We start from the raw sequence: 22581 nt of genomic DNA, 5'->3' as shown, positions 1-22581 counted from the left end.
CCTCGTGGCAGTCCACTTCGAGTCATAGAGATATATAGCAAGGAAACAGACTTTTTGGTCCAACTCGACCATGCTGACCAAATATCCTAAACTAATCTAGTCCCATTTGCCAACACTGGCCCATATCCCTCTTAAACCATTTCTGTTCATATACCCATCCAGTTGCCTTTTAAATGTTATAATTGTACCAGCCTCCACCACTTCCCCGGCAGCTCATAAACCATGTACTTATTTGCTCCTGTGCTGTGAGCCTCTCCCACATATGTTCCTCCAAAGTCAACTGTGAATTTCGCTGTTTGTTAATTTTTCTTGGATTTGTTATATCTTCCCAACTTGAAAGTTGCCTGTTTATGCTTATTATTTCGTATTGTCCTGCATGATCAAATTGGATAATAGAAAGGTGCTGAAAGTTTCTGTAGAATATTAAACTTTTTATCTTCCAGAAAACTATTCAGGTGACTTACAAAGCTGATTCATGAAATCAAGTTATGTAAATAGCCCAGGAAAAACATCGCTCACAGCAAGTACAGTCCATGTAGAGAATACGTTACGACAAAACAATATTCTTACAGTTTCAACTGAAAGAAATTAGCTCATGAGAAACAATCAGCTTCCTGATGGATAATGATATTGAACCAACTCATAGTAGCAGGATCTTGCCGATTGTGATCATGATAAAAACAGATGGCTCTCATGGATTGTGAAATTACCTATCACAGAATCAACATGGTAGCAAAGACATATCCAGTTCCACAACTGTAGGATTGCAGACAGAATTGGACAAACATCATTGGTTAGAAAAATTGACTTCTAAAGAGGATATTTACAAATTCTGTTGACTGATGCAAAAACTGATATTTCTTTGTCTGTTACACCAAATGGGCTTTATCAACGCCTAAAGCCATACCTATTGGAATGAAAAATGCAGCAACAACCTTTCAATGATTTACAAACAAGGCCAAAAAGGGATTGTGTTGCTGAGTTGTTACCATTGATGATTTAGTTGATTTGTATTTATTTGTTCATGTCACATGACATGTGCAAGTCACCACAAGCTACTTTAATTCAGATAATAATTAAGAAATCTTGCAGGCAAGTACTGAAACAATGGTTTAAACTTTAATACATGTAGCAACCAAAATGTGATCCCTTAAGTAAGCAAGTTAAGCCTCACAATTCAACTTGGCTATTGCTTGATTAATGGTGGAATTTAGTTACAATTCTAACCAAGAGAGTCTGTCCCTGGAAGTGTCCAGGGTTTGATCCTTGTGCAGTGTTGTTCTTCAAGGTTTTGCTAAATTGTTCTGGTGTTGAATTCTTTATATAATTTTCTCTTTCAAGTTTGTGGTTTGACAGTACTGATGATTCTTTAAATTCTTGAACCCCAGTATTGATTACACGTTTGGAGACCTCATGTCTGTGACTTGTTGCCTTATCAGAAGTAGCTCCCCAGTTCCTTTGTTACATCAACCTGAACTGTCTTTGTAAGATAGCCAGTCCTGCAATTTACCCTTTTTACTTCAGGACATTCCTTCTGCAGGCAGTCTTAATTGCCCATTTGTCATGAGGCAGCAGATCATTAAGGAGTGTTACCCCTGTCTGCCTTGAAACAGTTTATATTGCTTTGACTCCTTCCCAGGGATGGTTAGTTATCATGTTGCTTTTAATTCCTTTATAACATTTCTGCTTGTCCCTTTTCATCTTGGGAAACGATTTATTCCAGAAAGAGTCATTGCTGATTCTTTCAATCCATTATTGGGCAACATGGTGGATGAGTCATTTGCACTACTGCTTCACAGTGTTGGGGAGCCAGTGTTCGATTTCCCCCTCCAGGTGACTGTCTGTCTGTGTGAAGTTTGCACATTCTTCCCATGTCTGTGTGGGTTTCCTCCCACCGTCCACAAATGTACAGGTTATTTGGATTGGCTGCACTAAATTGCCAGTAGTGTCCAGGTACATGCAGGGTAAATGGATTAGCTAGAGGAAATGCAGGGTTACAGGGATAGGGTAGGTAGGTGGGTGGGATGTTTTCGGACCCGATGAGCCAAATGGCCTACTTCTGCACAGCGATTCTGTCATTCTAAGTTATTAAAGTTCTGAAATTTACATTGATAAATCACTGGTGTTGCATAATTTATTGCCCAACCCTATTTGCCCGAAGGGTTGTTAAGAATCACCCATATTGGTGTGGGTCCAGACCAGACAAGGATGGCAGGTTCCTAAGAAAGATTAGTGAAGTAGATGGGCTTTTATGACCATTGACAACAGTTTCATGGTCCTTCTTATACTGTTTACTCCAGATTTATATTGAATTCAAATTCCACCATCTGCCATAGCAGGATTCAAATCTAGATCTCCAGAAAATTATCTGAATCCCTGGATTAATAGCTCTAGTGATAATTCTACTAGGCCTCCCGTCTCCCCTATTTGTGTTCAGCTAAACCTGGGAAAAACATTTACGACATTTTGAAGAAACTGCTGGATTAGTTACAAAGAGCCAATTCGATGATAAATCTACCTAAAATTGAATTTGTAAAAGTATAAATGACTGACTTGGTCCACACTAGAACAAAGCCAGTTAGCATCCAGAGGAGCAAAAATAAAAAGGATTTTGGCTTTTTCTGTGCAGAACACAAAATGCAAATTATGCAATATATGATATGAGTGAATTTTCAGAAATTTGCAGTGAATTTCAGAAGTAGTTGCACCATTGACAAGTTTGTTAAAGTATAGGTAGAAATTTGAATGGACAGAAGCCAGTGTTAAATTGACATCTCTTGTGACGATTGCAGTGGTTTAGCACTACCAAACTTTGAGCCATTTAATCTGGTTGATGCTATCAATAGCTGCATGTGTGCCATTTTGCTGCAGAAAGAATGCAATGGGGATTGAACACCCAGTTGATTTTTAATCTTACAAGCTGAACTTGTATAAACAAATATTCACTGAAGATAAGGACACTGAGCCTGGTACTGGCTTTACAACATTTTGAAGTCAGCATATCCAACAACCCTGCAGAAACATTTACTTGTACAGCCCATAATTATCTCAAATGTTTTATTGGGTTTAATGCTGCAACCATAAATTTGAAAATGATTTGTATTGTAGAAACAGACAACAGAAAACTTTGATCAAAAGGGATTTGTGTAAAATAGGCTTGATTATGAAAGTCTGAGTGCTTAATCCCTGGTAACATACTGTTATTGGACATTTGAAATTTAGATTTTATTGTCATGTGCTCAAGTACAGGGATACAGTGAAAAGTGTGTAATGGTGCTAGATAAGTACCTAGGTACAAAAAAAGTTTGTGTACAAATTTATAAGAGAAACAAAAATTAAAAAGCTAAACATTATTTCATAGAATAGAAGAAGAATAAGCGTTATAGTGTACATTAAAGTCTTTCATAGCTTATTCTTTTACTTTCCTAGTTTAAACTAAAAATTCAACAATCTTTGAGTCCTCTGCTTATCTCACTCTCTGGGAGACCTAGCTGTCGGTTCTCAAAGCAGCCACCACAGATACTGTTGTTGCTGCTGAAATTGCCACCTCACCGATGTCCCCCGATGCTTCGGGAACATGCCCGGGCTGAGCCAAGACACCATCTTGAGCTGCCAAGAGACAGATCAACGTACCACTGAGAAACCAGGCTGAGAGCCATTGAGAAAACAAGCCCGGAACCTGCCACAAGCTGTCGAGAGCCGCCACGCTGTCTAGAGACCATGCCTGGGACCGACCCCAAGGCACATGAGATCAGGCTGAGGGGCACCACTGTCAGTCGAGAGTTCAGGCCAGCATCCACCAGGTGCCGATGAGGTCAGGCCGAGAGCTGCCATCAGCTGAGACCAGGCCTAGTACCTGTCACAAGCCATCGGGAGACCAGGCTGAGTGACACCATACCAACAAGTGACTAGGTCCCAGATCCACAGAGAGACTAAAGGGGGGGAAAGAGAGAGAACAGAAGGAGCAGAGGTGCTTTAGTTGGAGCATCCTATTCTACTTCCATCTCGACTGGAAGTATTGAAATGAATGCCTCTCAAAGATACCTTTATCTTTGGACGTATGATGAACTTTTAGATGATTTGGGAATTTGGAAATAAATGGGTTTTATTTCACTGTTGTGAAGTTCTGACTTTTAAAATCTAAGAATGAGTAAAAAATTAATTTGGAACAATTTAAAAAAAAACTATATGAATTAAGTTCAGGAGTTAGCAAGCTATTTGGGAAGATTGTAAACAGCCAGGAATTAGGTGGAACAGATATAATGCATGGAAAAACAGATAGCTAGGAACCACAAGTTGTTTTATTTTTGAATGATACATAGTCTGTTTAATATGTTCAGTGCCTGGCCAACACATGGTAACTAAATTGCAAACAAATGAAATTTGTGATTTATCATGCCAGATTTGACTCTGGAATCTGACTTGTTCAGTATTGTCTTGTGTGTGAGGCTGAACCAGACTATTTGCAATGTTGGTGCCATATTTGACCACAAGGTGAGCTGCCAACCTCTTGTTCAATCCATCAGTAAGACTTGTCATCTCCACAATGTCATTTAATTTGCCCATACTTCTCGTTACCTGTTGCTGAAACTTTCATCCATGTTACATCTAGTCTAGATTGTTCCAACACAACTGAATTGTTTCAAGCATTCTATTCTCCATAAACTTAAAGCCATTCAAAATTCTGTTCTTACAGCATTCATTCATGCCCCTGTTAATTGCCAACTAAAATTGACTCCCACTTAAACAGTCCCTCGAGATTAAAATTATCGTTCTTGGTTTTAAATTCCTCCTTGGATTTGTTCCTTCATATCTCTTTAGTCTCTTCTGACCTTACGACCTTCCAAGATCGATGTACTTGTCTAATTGTGGCCTCTGAGCATCCCCAATTTTAATTCCTCCACCATGGTGACCATTACTTCATCCCCAAAAACCTAAGCTTTGTCATCTCCTCCCTAAACATCTCTACATTTCTTTGCACCTTTTAAAATGGCCCTTACAATCTATCTGTTTAATTAACTAAGCTTTTGGTCATCTGTCTGATTGATGTTTTAACAACTCCATGTCAAATTTAGCTTTCTATCACTCTTGTGGATTACAATAGAAGGTAATGTTCTATGTAAGTGCCAGTTATTGATAATTGCTGATTTGCTTTTTCAATCTGAGAGTTTTTTCTTCCTGAAAATCAAATGGCTTTTGTGTCTCATAGACTTTAAATTAACTTGCTATTCCCTTCCGTCTGTCACAGCATTCGTAACTCAAATAAAGCAAATTCTACCCCTCTGTTGTTTTTTGTATTTGTGGTGTAGATGTGAAAATTTGAGTAGTGGAAGTGCCAGCTGTAAAAATTTTAAATACTGAGGTTTTAAAAAAGGATTAATGATAATGTTTTCATCGAAAACCTTTCTGATTTTGTTTGTTGTTGTGAAATAATTTATCCTTTTGAGTTACTGTGATCAATGCTCTAAAGATTTTCAATGAATCATGTGTATTTTGTTAGGGTATTTGTTTTGTCCACCTGAATCAAGTTGGTCCTTTTACAGTTTGTTTTGAGGCACGTGGGCTTAAGTTTCAAAGTCACGATCTTCCACCTATCTAAAAGTAAGAGGTGACCTAAATTATTTTTAATACTGCACTTCAGATTGAAGTCTATCAGTAAAATGGTTTACGATTTTGTTTTGTTGTTGAATCTAATCAGTGTCTCAATTGACTTGCTTTCCTGAAGATTAAGCTGTGTACAAATTACATTTTTTATTAAATATGTTAACTGTAAATAATATGCATTAATAACCATCGTTTTAAATAAGAATATGCAAACTATGCTGTGACAGTTGCACAGGTAGCACAATTAAGATATCTCTTCACAGCCGGTGTTGTGTTTAAAGTTAGCACAGTGTTTTGTTGAAATGGCATTATCTGCTTTATAATTTTGAATTAATTATATCCTTGCAAAAGAAACACCATTATTTAGCTAACAAGAGCTGTTGATATGTGTATTTATCTGGATGACTGCATAAAAGCTTTTCATGAGTTAGTTGAAATCAACAAATTGGCCCTGTTCACAAAAGTGATGTAGTAAACTGGAGTTTGAAGGTGTGACTGACTCAAAAATATTGCACTTATTACAATGAGTGGGAACTGCAAATGTAATGCACTGTGCCATAAGTATCACGTTTCATATTCCTTAAATTTAAAAGTTCAAAATCAATCTTTTCTTTCCCAAGTAAAGATCAAGTAAAATGGTCACCACATTAAAAATGAATTAATGTTTGAGTGAAATTGTCAAGGCTAAAGCCATGACACATTTTATTCAGGCTAACTTATTCTACTTTGTTCAAAACACTTAACCGATTCCAGAAACAATGTGCTACCTCTGTAAGTGCTTCATTTGTTACGTTACAAAATTGATTTGAAGCTAACTCTGTCTCAATAGTTTTCTGAAGGAAATCTTGTTCTATGGTGCTCCTTTCAGCTTTTGATTCTTACAATGTGACATTTGCTCCATGTAGTGCCATCACAACTGTGCATTAGACATTTATATGTAGGCATTAAACCAAATACACAAAACAGATGAAGTTTCTAGTCATAGTCTTGATGGCATACTGTTTTGTGCCACAAAGATATTAAGCAGTATTCTGTCCTACAACAAATGTGTCGAAGAACATAGTGGATTTGCCTGACTTTCTATTTAAGTTGTATGATCATGAAATTTCATAATTTTTTTTAAACGCAGTGCTGAATAGAAAGTAGCTTTATTTTTATGGATGACAATTAAAGCAACATACCGTCAGCAACTTTCATTTTGTTTCTTTTCTTATAGATCATTGGCCCTCGTTCCGTGCCATGGGTGCGATCCTTTTTAGACAAAATGACAACACACCAGCAGAGCCTGTTCAAGTTCATTGCGTACAATGAGATTCTCTTGATGCCTGCAGCTGTCTTTATGTTATTTGGGTAAACATTAAATCTAGATTTCATGGCATTGTTATTGTAGCCTGTTTAATCCTGAAAGCACTAATTTAGTTCTTTTAATAACATTGCTTTGACTGAAAATGTGCATTAGATGACATTTGATATTTCAGGTAGCTTCTATCCACTTCATACAGGGTGTGGTGTGTGTGACGATGTTAGGTATTTACATGGTCATTGCTGCTTCTCTCGGTTTGCATGCAAATTGTCCACAGCATAAATGACAAAAATTGACTAAGTATGAAAAGAATAGCCATTCTATATAATCACAAATATTGAATAGCTTTTGAAAAATATTTGTGTGTGTGCATGTGTTATCATTGTCTCTGAACTGAAACTTACTGGAAGAATACTACAAAAAGTATCTTTTACTGAAAATAACTCTGGATTATGAAATTTCAGTTCTTTGGTGCCCATTTTTTTGGGTGCTTAAACTTCCTAAGAGTGCTGAAAGTGTGTCCATGGTATGCATGAAGAATTCTGCTATGAATCATGTTTGATGTATTATTGAGAGGCTGCAACCATATGCACAGTGAACATGAATGGAGTATGCAGAGCAGGCAGATCATGATGTCAGTCAGGTGAACAGTGCTAATTTGGTGCCAGCACTGCTATTTTGGATTGCCATTCTTGATCTTGCATGGCTGAATATGCATTCAGCAGCACCACCATTGTTTAAAGGAATCATTAACAACTTACGAGGTGGTTGCTAATTTTGTGTTAGCTGTTGCTGAATTTATAGAAGAATTCAGTACTTTGTTACTGTAAATTAGCTGTATAGCTGAGAGCTGGACTTCGATAAGGCTGAAGAGAAAAAGATTACATTTTAAAATTGTCCAGACAGACCAACAAATCAGTGAATTTGTCCCCAGTAGACCTGAAGAGTCTCTCAAGGGCATTGAAATGAAAGAAGTGGAAATTGAGAGTGTATGAATATGAGGAAAAAGCAGGAGAGATCCAGAGCATGGCAAGCATAGGAGATAAAACATGATGAAAAGCAGACAGCTCTGAGAAGGACTGGCTGGGTGGACAACATCACAGACAGGACTGAGAGATTGACAACAGCGTGCAGAATTACTATCAATGGAGAGAGATGCTTGCATACCCTCTTATTCTTTGATTAATCATGGATGAATGGGGTTTGTTAAATGTTGTTTAAGTCTCCAGTGAATGAGCTGGCACACACTGAAGGACTTAGTCCCGACTTCAAGGTTTCTGTCGAATCTAATTGCACCCACACATGCATGTAGTCAAAACCTTTATCATAGGATGCCTAACAAATCTAGTGCAATTTTTCATGGAAGTAACCAAGTGTTTGGATGAGGGTAGGGAGATTGATGTACTATATATGGATTTCAGCAAGGCTTACTTTGTCACCGTCCCACATGGGAAACTGATAAAGAAGATAGAAGCTTTTGGCATATAGGGTAAATTGGCAAGTTAGATCTAAAATTGTCTGAGTGACTAGAGACAGAAGGTGATGGTAGAGGCTGTTTGTGCGTCTGTAGCCCAGTATGCAGTAGTGGGGTGGCACAGTGGCTCAGTGGTTAGCACTGCTGCCTCACAGCACCAGGCTCCCAGGTTCGATTCCAGCCTTGGGTGACTGTGCGGAGTTTGCACATTCTCCCCGTGTCTGCGTGGGTTTCCTCCGAGTGCTCCGGTTTCCTCCCACAGTCCAAATATGTGCAGGCCAGGTGAATTGGCCATGCTAAATTGCCTGTAGTGTTAGTCAGATGGTCAGGTGCATTAGTCAGATGGAAATGTGTTAGTGCATTAGTCAGGTGCATTAGTCAGATGGAAATGGGTCTGGGTGGGTTGCTCTTCGGAAGGTCGGTGTGGACTGAGTTGGGCGAAGGGCCTGTTTCCACACTGTAGGGAATCTAATTAATCTAATCATATCACAGAGATGAGTGCTGGTTCAGTTATTGTTTGTGATATTCATAAATGACATAAATGAGAATATTGGGGGTAGAACAAGTAAGTATGTGAATGACAAGGATCGGCCGGGTGGTTGACAGTGAGGAGGAAGATGTTGGTTACTGGAGGATATATACAGATTTGATAGTTGGACATATCAGTGACAGATGGAATTTAACCCTGATAAATATGATGTGATGCAGTTTGGAAGAAGGAACAAGACGAAAGGAGTACCCAATGAATGACAAGACATGAAGCAGCTCAGAAGAACACATGGAGCTTGGGGTGCTTGTCCACAGACCCTTAAAGGTGGCAGGACAGGTTAATAGACTAATTAAGGTATATAGGTTGTTTGCCTTTATCAGTCATTATGTGGAGGTGCCGGTGTTGGACTGGAGTGGACAAAGTTTAAAAAATCTCAACACCTGGTTATAATCAGTCATGGCATATTGAGGCAAATGCAGGGACGTCATATTGAAACTGTAGGGAACTTTGGTTAGGCCTCAGCTGGAGTACAGTGTTCAGTCCTGATCACCATACTATAAGCAAGGATTTGTTTGAAGAGGAAGGGGGAATAATCTTAAAATGAAAGGCAGGAGATTTAAAGGGAATTTGAGGGGTTATAAAAAAATCTTTCACCCAGAGAGTAATGAGTACCTGGAATGCACTGCCTGGGAGTGTCGGAAAACAAGTGCAGGAACGTGGGTTGAGAGTAGATAATAATAGTATATTTTTGGTAGTACAGACTCCAGGGGCCATAAGCCCTCTTCTGTACTGTATTGTTCTCCAAGCATTCTCCTTGGAATACAGCAAAACAAAACGAATGAGCCAGAGACAGAGACCAGGGCAAGCTGCAGGAAGAGGGTAGAGAATGGGGAAAAAGGGTCTCAACAGAAGGCATGTCCACCCACAGTGTCCAGGAAGTAATTCTCACCTGAATCAACCTTAATGAAATATCTGTGCTTCAGTAAGGATGCCTTCATTGAAATCTGTCGCCTGTTGCAATCTCAATATCGCAAGGACAGCTGATGTGAAAGTTACCATAAACTTTTATGCATTGGGCTCCTTCCAGAATATACAGCATGTATGGCAAGAAGGCAGTGCTGAATTCATTGTGCTGAAACAGTGATTTCAATACTGGGTCGCTCTGGAGAAGCCACCGTGTGTTAGTCAGAGCATGAGTCACAATTTGTAGTGTTTTGCTACTTGTTACATAATGTGTTCATTATGAAGACTCCGCTCATGTCACCAGCTGTACAGCAAGTACTTAAAGGTGGAAGAGAAAGGGAGAAGGTATTGTAAGCATTGAAGCACAAAAAGTTATGGTACAGGAGGAGACTATTTGCACCAATGTATCTGCACAGTGTGAAAAAGAGCTGTTAAGTTTAACCCTACCTTGCAGCTCTTGACACGTAGTCCTGTATGTTATGGTACCTGAAGTACATATCCTTATTTTAAAGGTTTCTGCATCTCCCATACTTTCCAGACTCCTAGTCATCTGGATGGACAAGAAAAAATCTCACTTCCTTTTACCAATTCTTTTGTGCCCTTAATTTTTGATTCTCTTATCGTAAATAGGTCTTTCTTATGTGTTCTGTCTCGGCAATTCCACAATATTATCCATCCCAATCAAATCTTCCAGATTCCTCTGCTCCAAATCAGCCTATCCAATCCTTCATGGCTAAAATTCCCATTTCTGGCAATATCCTCCTCAAATTTCTCTGCACGTATCCAGTGAGCTCTCAAATCCCGTAATGTGTCGACCAAAACCATAAACAATACTTTAGCTGTGTTCTAACTTGTGTTTTATCCGGTTCTAGCACAACCTTCATGCTTTTAATGCTGTACCTCTGCTAAAAGAATGGAGTATCCCATATGCCGTCTGAACTATATTATCTGTGTGTCTACCTTCAGGAATATGTAGATATGCACCCCAAAGTCCTTTTAATCCTCTACATTTCTAATTTCTTTTGTATTCTCTTCCCTTGTTTGTCTTTCCCAAATGCATTTCTTCACTTTACTTCTCCAGATTGAATTCCGCATTTCTACCCACCTTTCCAGTCCATTGATACTGGTTGCCAGCTTTCATCTTTGCTGTCAACCACGGTGTGTAGAATAAAACATTTCTAATCATAACATATGGAATGTGGTAGTAAGGTGATTAAAATAAATGTTTCCAATGGTAGATATATTTTCCCTTTAATAGTATCGCTGATTATTATTTTAAGATTATGTTTATATTTTGATAATGACCAATTACTTCAACATAATTCCTGAACTACATTGTGTAAATACATGGAATTGAGGATGCTTGTCTCTTGTAATTGTGAAGATGCTGTTTGGGTATGTGAACACTATACGAATTGTCAAACACATTGAAGTTGACTGTATTGGCCAGTTTCCAGGATTTAGTATCATGTCAACACAGAAAAAGTTTTATAATAGATTCCTGGCATTTATGTCATCTCCTCTTATGGATGATTCTTAACAGGGTCCAGATTTGTCACAGATTTTGTAATGCTGGAGCCCCTTCTCAATCCAGTGTCATGATGATTAATTGTTATATACATGCAGAATGAACAAGTTAAGATATAATCTGTAAGTGAAATAAGTGAACTTAAAGAAAAAATAGTCTAGGAGATGGATAACTTGAGAATTAAAATAGAAGACCAGTGAATGCAGAGGCATAGGATAGTGAATTATTTGAACAAAATGGAGGTTGAGGTAAATGAACAGTAATCTTGTGACCAGCCACAACTGTTTGAACATTGATTTTCTGCAACTGTTTCAAACCACCTTTGTAGCAGAAGGAAGGAATTAGCAGCAGTTTTGCTGAATAATTATACATTCTAAATGATTGGAGGAAGCATTTGGGTGCAGTTTGACTTCTTTACCCTTAGTTATTCATTTAAAGTGCATTTTTTGTTAACAGTTGGCTGCTAAGACAAAATAGGTTTTGTTGGCACACTCCACCCACAGTACTGCATACAATTTTGAGTTCACCAATTCACTCTTACTGATGACCATTCTGTTGTCGTATATGTAAAGCTCCTTATTTCTTACCACAACACCAAAATGTGATGTGTCCATGTTACTAGGCAGTATTTTTACTTTATAACTCAGCAACTTCGACACACTTTTTTTCCCCAAAATGTAATCTTGTGTTTTCACATAATAGTACCTTCCTAACAAGCTTAGGTCGGAGAGAGAGTAACCTTTATAGAGGCTTAGAAAATCATAAGGGAAGTAGATAAAGTGAATAGCAAAGGTCTTTTCTGTAAGGTTGCGTAGGTTTAAAGTGAGAGAGGAAATACTTAAATGGGATTGGAGGGGCAACCTTTCACAGAGAGGATTTGAATTGAATTTGAATGAATTTGAGTTTGTATTGAATTTATTGTCACGTGTACCAAGGCACAGTGAAAAGCTTTGTCTTGCAAGCAATGCAGGCAGATCACATTTTTAAGTAGCATGGATAAGTAAATGATAGGTAAACAGCCGCAAAAACAAAAACACAGTTACAGGCAAACGTTAAGAGTTTGAGAGTCCATTCAGTATTCTAACAACAGTAGGGTAGAAACTATTATGAAACCGGCTGGTGTGTGTATTCAGGCTTCTGTATCTTCTCCCTGATGGTAGAGGTTGTAGAAAAACATTGCCAGGGTGGCTTGGATCTTTGAGAATGCTGGCGGCCTTTCCTTGACAGCGGGCCTGGTGGATGGATTCCATAGATTGGAGGTAGGCCTTTGTGATTGTCCGAGCTGAGTTCGCCACACTCTGTAACTGTCTCCGATCTTGAATGGTACAGTTGCCATACCAGGTAGTGATATATCCAGACAGAATGCTCTCGATGGCGCAGCTATAAAAATTGGCAAGGGTATTCGCCGTCATGCCAAATTTCCTCAGCTGCCTGAGGAAGAAGAGACGTTGTTGGGCCTTTTTAACCAGTGCGTCCACGTGAAGAGTCCAAGATGACCACTCCCAGGAGCTTGACAAACTCCACTCGTTCCACCTCTGTGCTGTTAACATGCAGGGGAGCATGAGTAACATCCCACCAAAAGTCAAAAATGATTTTTGCTTTTGCTGGCATTGAGAGCTAGGTTGTTTTCCGTGCACCATTTTTCCAGGTCTTCCACCTCCTGTCTATAGTCTGTTTCGTCGCCATCTGAGATTCGACCGACTATGGTGGTGTCATCAGTGAACTTGTAAATTGCATTGATCTGGTAGTTGGTGATGCAGTCATGGGTATACAGTGAGTAGAATAGGGGGCTGAGTACACACCCCTGGGGGGCTCCAGTGTTGAGTGTTAGTGATGATGAAATATTGTCCAAACTTTTCACTGATTGTGGCCTGTGGGTCAGGAAACTGAGGATCCAGTTGCAGAGAGTCAGAGATCACGAAGTTTAGTAATCAGTCTGGAGGGGATAATAGTGTTGACTACAGTTCAGCCTTCAATGAGTAGGATTCTTATGTAGCTGTTCTTGGTGTCAAGATGTTTTAGGGAGGAGTGAAGGGCAGGTGATACGGCATCTGACGTGGATCTTTTGATCCAACAGGCAAATTGGAGTGGGTCAAGAGTAGTGGGGAGGCTGGAGTTGACTAATGCCATGACCAGCCTTTCAAAGCACTTTATGACCACCAAAGTTAGAGCCACTGGACGGTAGTCATTGAGACATGCTGCATTAGCCTTCTTAGGCACAGGGATGATGTTGGTCCTCTTGAAATAGGCAGGGAGAGGATGGTGCGTGTATGGACTGAATTACCAGAGGAAGTGATAGATTGCCTTGTATGGACCCTCAGAGCACATTCAAGGGAAAGTTGCTTACATGTCTCATATATTTCAAGATACACACAGTGAATGAAAGCTCATTGCTGCAGAAGTATGGAGTAATTTTGTATCACCATCTAAGTCTTTGAAATGTTTTAATTCCATTACCCTAAGTGGAATTTGATTCTATATGTAATCATTCTGTAAAGAGAGAAAAGTTCACATTTTGTTAGTTGTTATCTGTGCCAACTTGTCATACTGTATTAAATGTAATCGCTTCGCTTGACATAGCTTTCTGCATTTAGAGTTTCTAACCAACATTTTTATTAGACAAGCTCCCCTTTATTTTTTCATTCACATCCCATGACGTTAATGGTAAGTTTATCCATCATTTGGTGTAAATTGTAAGCTTAAAAGTAGCCATTCCCGAATAACATAGTTGGCCAGTAAGCTGTACCACTTGAGAAATACTGTTCTCTCAAAATTTGAAAGGTTTGGCCAGTCTATCTACATGTAGGTGACTACCATTTACTGCATTATTACCATACTGGTAATTCTTAAATTCATGATAATCTATGACTATTTTTGTTATTCTGTCATTTTAATGACATTGCTGCATGTAAGATTTCTCCAAATGGTGTATCAGTTTTTTTTAAATGAGGTAATGAAGTATATGGCAGAGCATTACTGAGATCCAGGCATCTTGCCTGCACTGCTACAATAATTTTGGAACAGATGCTTACTGACTTAAACATCTGAGACCCAGTACTATGTATTAAATTTTGAAGCCTAAGGCAAAATGTTTTTTTCATCCCATCTAAAGTTTTATGATCTTTTGAGGTCCATCATACAGAAATCATCACATATTTGGAAGTCAGTGACAGCTTATTTAGAACAAGGACATTGTACACTGCAGGAAATACCAATAACAACAGCCATCAAAAAGCCCTTTTTTAATACATAACGATATCATCATAATTAGTATATGAAAACTAGTCAATCAAACAATGCATAATTTCTTTGTACTATTGTTGGCCACCTGTGTAAAGTTGGAAGTATTGTAATAAAAAATGACCAAAGGAAAGCATACAAATGGAACAAAAGTAAGAGTATTTATCCATAAAAAGTAGTTGTTTTATGTTAGGAATCCTTGGTTTTCCTACATAGGTCTATGCCCATGATTTTGACTCATCGTGCATAAATTGTGTGTGTGTGTGTGTGTGTGTGTGTGTGTGTGTGTGTATGTGTGTGTGTGTAAAAAAGCTCAGATGGTAGGTCTAGTTTCCACTTTACTGCTGTGAAGTTGTATTGTGAGGAACTCTCAATAGCATCACGATGGAGTGAGTGACCCTGAGGCTGAGAAGTGGAAGCTTCCTATGGTCTGATCTACTTGATTGCTTCTTAGGACTCATTTTGCACTAATGATGAGATGTGGTTTACCGTGAGACATGTTTTACTAACCTGGAAACACAAGATATATATAAATATAACTTTACAAAACTTTTCTTTCCCTCTAATCTTACACTTCCATGCCGACACATTAGTTTAAATTCAGTTTTGGGAGTGCAAGATGCTGAAAGTTTATACTAATCTGATTACTGGTGGTTAAAATGGAGTTGAGGCTGTTCTTCTAGCTCCCAAAGTTTCTGCTGCTTGGTCCTGAAGTTCTCTGGAGTGTGTGTGAAACTCCTTTGATATGAGTGGCTTCTTTTAACCAGTTATTCAGGTTATTTCAGAATACAATGTAATTAGAATAATTGAGTTTCTCAATGTAAATTAGGTTTCTGCCTCAGGAAGGGTATTACAAAAGATAACTTTCAATATTGTAATTTCCCCAATTGTTTGAGACAATCCTATAAGCTGAACTGTTTAGAACACACCAGATGGCCTCCTCCTTTTAAAGACTGCAATTTCCCCTCCCACGTGGTTGAAGATGCCCTCCAACGCATCTCATCCATGTCCTGCGCCTCCACCCTCGAACCCCACCTCTGCAACTGCAACAAGGACAGAACCACCCTGGTCGTCACCTTCCACCCCACCGACCTCCGCATAAAACGCATCATTCGCCGACATTTCTGCCACCTTCAAACTGACCCCACCACTAGGGATATATTTCCTTCCCCACCTCTATCTGCTTTCTGCAAAGACCGTTCCCTCCATGACTACCTGATCAAGTCCATGCCCAAACAACCCACCCTCTCCTCCTGACACCTTCCCCTGCCACTGCAGGAATTGCAAAACCTGCACCCACACCTCCCCCCCCCCCCCCCCCCCCCCCCCCTCACCTCTGTCCAAGACCCCAAAGGAGCCTTCCACATCCATCAAAGTTTCACCAGCACTTCCACACATCATTTATTGTATCTGTTGCTCTCAATGCAGTCTCTTCTACATTGGGGAGACCAGACGCCTTCTCACAGAGCGCTTCAGAGAACACCACCCACACCAATCAACCCCACCACCCAGTGGCTGAATATTTCACCTTCCCCTCCCACTCTGCCGAGGACTTGCAGGTCCTGGGCCGCCTCCATCGCCACTCCCTCACCACCCGACGCCTGGAGGAAGAATGCCTCATCTTCTGCCTCAGGACCCTTCAACCCCAGGGCATCAATGTAGACTTCACCAGTTTCCTCATTTCCCTTTCTCCTCCCCCTACCTTACCCCAGTTCCAACCTTCCAGTTCAGCACCATCCTCATGACCTATCCTATCTGTCCATCTTTCTTCCCACCTATCCACTCCACCCTTCTCTCCAACCTGTTACCTTTACCCCCACCTCCATCCACCTATTGCACACTCAGCTATCTTCTCCCCAGCCCCACCATTTAACTCTCCACCCCGAAGCTCCCAGCCTCATTCCTGATGAAGGGCTACTGTGCTTTTCCAGTATCACTCTAATCTTGTCTCAAAAGCAGTTTGACTGAAATTCGGATCTGCTGTTCCAGCCGAAACCTCTGAGCATTGCCTCATCAGAAACTCATTTAATAATCAATTAAGGTGAATGGCTTGCACATCTAACTGGCTTGATTCATTTTCAGAAGTCACACAACACTGGGTTATAGTCCAACAGGTTTATTTGAAATCACAAGCTTTTGGAGTGTAGTGCCTTTATCACATGAAGTGAGAGAAGCACACAAATAAAGAATTTATAGGCAGAGAGATCAAAAGATCATGCAATTGGTCTAAATAGAATGTCGAATAATAAGTCTCTGCAGGTGACCAAGGCTGTCAGATAGTGTGAGTAAAGTGCCAACAGCTGAAGAACAAGCGAAAGGATGACCTATAATCCGATTCAAATGAGACAGTGAGATAATTTTTAAAAATTAATGTGCTAGAGATCAACCAAATGGCTGGAATAACATGATAGATATAGGAGTCTCGTGCCAAGGGTCTAACCAAAGTAACAAGTAATCCAAAACTGTACAAACTAATTTAAAGTAGAGAGATCATAATTTATCAAGATGATGGTGTCAAATCAGGACAAGGAAGATTTTACAGATGCAGAACAGTGCAGTGTCATCACATGTAGCACAATATGAACCCAAGATCATGATTGAGGCCGTCTTAATGGGTACGGAACTTAGCTATCAGTTTCTGCTCGGTGATTCTGCACTGTTGTGTATCTCCAAAGGCCACCTTGGAGGATGCTTACCTGAAGGTCGGGGGCTGAATTCCTTGACTGCTGGAAGTGTCCCCTGACTGGAAAGTAACATTCCTTCTGGCAATTGTGCAGTGTCCATTCATTCATCTGTTGTTGCAGTGTCATCATGGTCTTGCCAATTTATCATGCCTCAGGGCATCCTTGCCTATGAGATAGACAACATTGGCCAGGTCATATGGGTGTACATGGTGGTCATGTTCCCACCATGAGTATCCATGTTGATGATCTGACACATCTTGCTGAGGTTGCCATGATAGGGTTGTGTTCGATGATGTCCTGAAGGCTGGGTAGATTGCTGTGAACGATGGCCCGTTTAATGTTTGGCCATTGTTTGAAGGTGAGAAATGGAGGCGATGATCTTGGCAAGACACTCATTATCATCGATGGCATGTTGATGGCTGTGAAGAACATGGCATGGTTGCTCTCCTCCAGGGAAGTATTGGATGACAAAGGGTACTCGATCAGTCAGAATCCTGTCTGTCTTCTGAGAATGTTGGTGTGGTTTTTCGCTGTAGCATGTCAGAACTGGTGAGTGATGAATTGAGCATTGTATTCCGTTCTTATGAGGATCTCCTTCAAAATTTTTAGGTGTCCGCACATTCCTCCTCATCTGAGAAGATCCTGTGTATTGTTATAGACTAGGCTTGACCACTCAAAATATTCTTAAGCAGGCAGCCCAGATCATAACTGCAATTTGTTTTGGTAAGTGTACAGTGAAAATTACCCAGTGTAAGTTAGCGAGGTTGACTACCAGGTTTTAAAACAGACAAAAATTTATTCACAAAATTACACAATGAAACACAGAACAGAAATAAAGAACCCCTACAGAAGTCTATCCAAACTACACTTAATTTTGCTGTTCTGAATATACAGAGCTGAAAATGTGTTGCTGGAAAAGCGCAGCAGGTCAGGCAGCATCCAAGGAGCAGGAGAATCGACGTTTCTGGCATAAGCCCTTCTTCAAGAATGAGTAGTGTGTGCCAAGCAGGCTAAGATAAAAGGTAGGGAGGAGGGACTTGGGGGAGCGGCGTTGGAAATGGGATAGGTGGAAGGAGGTTAAGGTGAGGGTGATATGCCGGAGAGGGGGTGGGGTTGGGGGCAGAGAGGTCGGGAATAAAATTGCAGGTCAAGAAGGCAGTGCTGAGTCTGAGGGTTGGGACTGAGATAAGGTGGGGGGAGGGGAAATGAGGAAGCTGGAGAAATCTGCATTCATCCCTTGTGGTGGGAGGGTTCCTAGGTGGGAGATGAGGCGCTATTCCTCCAGGCGTCATGTTGCCATGGTCTGGCAATGAAGGAGGCCAAGGACCTGCATGTCCTTGGTGGAGTGGGAGGGGGAGTTAAAGTGTTGAGCCACAGGGCGGTTGGATTGGTTGGTGCGGGTGTCCCAGAGGTGTTCTCTGACACGTTCCGCAAGTAGGCGGCCTGTCTCCCCAATGTAGAGGAGGCCACATCGAGTGCAGCGGATGCAGTAAATGATGTGTGAGGCCCCAAGGGATCCTTCCATTTCCATCATAAATTCACCTGCACCTCCATACACATCATTTACTGCATCTGCTGCACCCGATGTGGCCTCCTCTACATTGGGGAGACAGGCCGCCTCCTTGCGGAAAATTTCAGAGAACACCTCTGGGACACTCGCACCAACCAACCCAACCGCCCTGTGGCTGAACGCTTTAACTCCCCCTCCCACTCTGCCAAAGACATGCAGGTCCTCCATCGCCAGGCCTTGGCAACATGACGCCTGGAGGAAGAGCGCCTCATCTTCCTCCTAGGAACCCTCCAACCACAAGGGATGAATGCAGATTTCTCCAGCTTTCTCATTTCCTCTCCCCCCACCTTATCTCAGTCCCAACCCTTGGACTGAGGTTAGGTGAATTAGCCATGCTAAATTGCCCGTGGTGTTAGTTGCATTTGTCAGGGGTAAGTGTAGGGGAATGGGTCTGGGTGGGTTGCTCTTCGGAGGGTCGGTGTGGACTTGTTGGGCCGAAGGGCCTGTTTCCACACTGTAGGGAATCTATCTATCTAAAAAAAAACCTTGATTATCCGAATGTGATAGGTGGGCACTACTTCGTTCGGATAATTGATTATTCGGTTATTAGATGCCTTTCCTCAGAGGCTCGGAATTTGTAAAGTCTGCTCCCAGTTCAGGAGATTGCAACAGCGGGCGAGCCGCTGCCCCCCACCCTCCCCAACACCAACCCGTCCAACCCCCCACCGCCCAAACCCCAAACCCTTCCAACCTGACCCCCACCCTCCCCCAACCCCAACACCGTGCCCCCCCCCACCCCCATAGCCCCACCTCTTCTCTGGGGCAGCCAGACTGAACACCAATAACAAGACTGCTGTTGCTGGGTAAGTCTCCAAATAGCGCGCGTACACACACCACTTTTTACTGCAACTTTTTGACAGATTCCACGTTTGCCCTGTACAGCACAATGTTGGAGAGATCTGGGGAAGGAGAGGTTTAGGGCTCACCCCTATGTCGAACTCCAGGGAAAGTGCGGGGAGAGAGGGTGGGAGGTCAGTCATTTAGAGTCAGTGCCTGTTTGATCACTGTAAAGAAAAGCCACGATCAGTGGAAACTCATCTTTGATGTAATGTTTCCTTCAGATAATCCAATTTCCGGATAATTGGTATTCAGATAATCGAGGTTCCTCTGTATATCTTTACCTCATTTAATCGAATAACAGGTCATCCCTTTGCTTGTTATTCAGCTGTCGATACTTTACTCACACCATCTTGACACTTTTGATCACCAGCTGAGACTTAGTATTTGACACTGCATGTACACCATTTGTTTGATCTTTTGATTTCTCTGCCTTTGATCTCTCTACCTATGAATTCTTTATCTGTGTGCATCCCTCTCACCACCTGACGAAGGGCAACACTCCTAAAGTTTGTGGTTTCAAATAAGCGTGTTGGACTATAACCTGGTGTCGTGTGACTTCTGACTTTGTCCATTCCAGTCCAACACTGGCAACTGCACATCTTGATTCAATTTGACAGAGAATGTTGTAAGCTCCCTGGTTTAATATCTTCAGTTCCACTGTTTCATTAACACCTATTCAATATAATCAAACAAAGTATCAGGTTTGCATCCCTGGATTAGTGGTGCTGGAAGAGTATAGCAGTTCAGGCAGCATCCAAGGAGCAGCGAAATCGACGTTTCGGGCAAAAGCCCGTCAGGAATTCCTGATGAAGGGCTTTTGCCTGAAACGTCAATTTCACTGCTCCTTGGATGCTGCCTGAATTGCTGTGCTCTTCCAGCACCACTAATCCAGAATCTGGTTTCCAGCATCTGCAGTCATTGTTTTTACCGGGTTTGCATACCTGTCTGACCTGATCCAATTTCCAGCATGCTTTCAGTTGGCCAGTTTTCCCAGAATGCTGTTCAGTTGGCCAATGTTGCTTTCAGTGTCCAAAAGAGCTGTTTTTTTATATAAAACAGACATTTCAATGTCCACAAAATGTAATGTCACATTGAGGCAGAAAATGTATAAATAGCCGCAATGGAACAAAAGCAGGAGGGAAAATATAAATGTAAAAAAAGTATTATTTGCTAGTGTTTATGCACTTTAGTGTGCATACTAAGAATTTGGAACTAACTGTTGTTTCAGGTAAATTTTAGTGACATATGTGAGAGACACTTGTGTGATGACTAATCAATTTATACCACAATTGGCCAGACTCTGATCTTGGATCAGATGGACCTGTCAGGATCAGCTCTGAAAGGAGAGAATCATTTAGTTTTCTGTCCTTAAACAATGTAATCTGTGGTCAACAACTTAGTCAAGGTTTGCGTTTCGAAAAAATGTTCTTATATCTGAATCCTGTGCCAGCCTTTTGTTTTACTTTCTGCCATATTCTTTTCTTTCTCTTCCAAAGGTGATTTCATTCCATCATACTGATTGCCCTGTGGTGCCTCGAGTATTTGGCTTTCATGCATATGTAAGTCTCTACTGAACATAATAATCACAGCTCTGGCTTAGGGTTGAGCCTCTGAGTGAGCTGAGGCACAAGCATCATCTGCTTAATGCTTTTATTGTCAACTTGCAGCAAGATTGTTTTAGCCAATTGGGATGCGACCACAAGACTAGCTGAATTCAGTTATCTCAGCAGAGAAATAAATCAAACTTAGAGCCTTCTTAGTCTGTGAAGTTATCTACTCAATGGATTAGTTTGCCTTGCCCAACCATCAATCCGTCTAACATGCTGGATGTGGTGATCGACTCACTTGCGGTGATTATAGTGGTAATGATACCTGTTCTTGTCGGTCTTCGTACATATTTCCAGAACCTTTCAAGATAAACATTTTTTGTTAAACTAGCAAGCAAATTGATGTCATACAAGTCTGTTGAACAATTTTTATCTATTATTTAAGCTGCTGCCTATAAAGGAATACTGCATGTGGTTACAAAGTAGGTTTGCTGGAATGTGTTTTTGAAAGATTCATTTGGTGAATCAGCATTTCTGCCAAAATTGTTTAATGTACTCTACGGTTTGGAAATTTCCATAGCTGTACAATATTGATCATTGAAGCTTGGGGAGGGTGAGTGGAACTGGGGAAAGCTAATTTATCACCACTGAATGCTTCAGGACTTTGATGCAGTTAAAATTTGACTTGATAGCAGTAAGTACTTCAAAGCTCCAATACAACATGACATTTTTGATACAGAAGTTGAATACTTCAGATGCTGAATGTCCAAATTTAGGACACATTTGATATTAATTTTTAAATATGTCTATTGTACTTTATTTACTTGCCTTGTAACTCAAATAGTCTCCATTTATCTTATACAAATAAATAGCATCGGTAAACAGTATCAAATTCATTTATGTCCTTCATCTCACTGAGTTTTTTTTTAATGGTTTCTTGACCCTGGTATTTGTAATCAAATTTTGTTTGAACTTACAGGTTAATCTTATCTGGAGTCTGCTGCCTCAAAATTTGTGCAAGATATAGGAATAATTTAGAGGTGAGGGTTAACCTAGAAGTAAACTGGTATCAATATTTGTCATGAGAGGTCTTTGAAAGTAATTGTGGTTAAACATTGTATCCAGGTATTTTAGTTATGTTATGCATGTATGCACACTGGAATCTTTAAGAACTTATCATAGCAAGATCAAACTGATGGTGGCAAGACTGCTTGCCTGGTTTCTGGGGAATAAAAAAGGTGTGTAGCAAATTAGAAGAGTCAGTACTTTTAACTGTCCTTCTGATGGTATTATGAATTATTTGAGCTTTCTAACTTATAAGCATGCCTCTAATTTGAA

General features: G+C 40.6%; 1 protein-coding gene across 10 annotated transcripts in view; it reads left to right on the top strand.

Annotated features, from left to right (window-relative positions):
* Positions 1–22581, top strand: part of LOC122557152 (transmembrane protein 33-like) — a 165572-nt gene that overhangs the window by 53298 nt on the left and 89693 nt on the right. For 9 of the 10 annotated variants that reach the window (XR_015758673.1, XM_087992135.1, XM_087992138.1 and 6 more), the window contains one exon: positions 6821–6954. Coding sequence is in view for 8 of the 10 variants with exons in the window: in XM_087992135.1 (XP_087848261.1) it covers positions 6821–6954 (134 nt within the window). In the remaining 2 variants the exon portion in view is untranslated. Of the gene's footprint in view, positions 1–6820; positions 6955–21192; positions 21256–22222; positions 22284–22581 lie in introns of all 10 variants that reach the window. The other variant, XR_015758672.1, reaches the window with a different exon arrangement.

The sequence above is a fragment of the Chiloscyllium plagiosum genome, unplaced genomic scaffold (assembly GCF_037043375.1).
Source record: "Chiloscyllium plagiosum isolate Xiang-an unplaced genomic scaffold, Cpla_swu_hap1 HiC_scaffold_11, whole genome shotgun sequence".
NCBI classification, from domain to species: Eukaryota; Metazoa; Chordata; class Chondrichthyes; order Orectolobiformes; family Hemiscylliidae; genus Chiloscyllium; species Chiloscyllium plagiosum.
The sequence above is the reverse complement of the archived record's forward strand: the minus strand, read 5'-3'. Positions and strand labels throughout refer to the sequence as shown.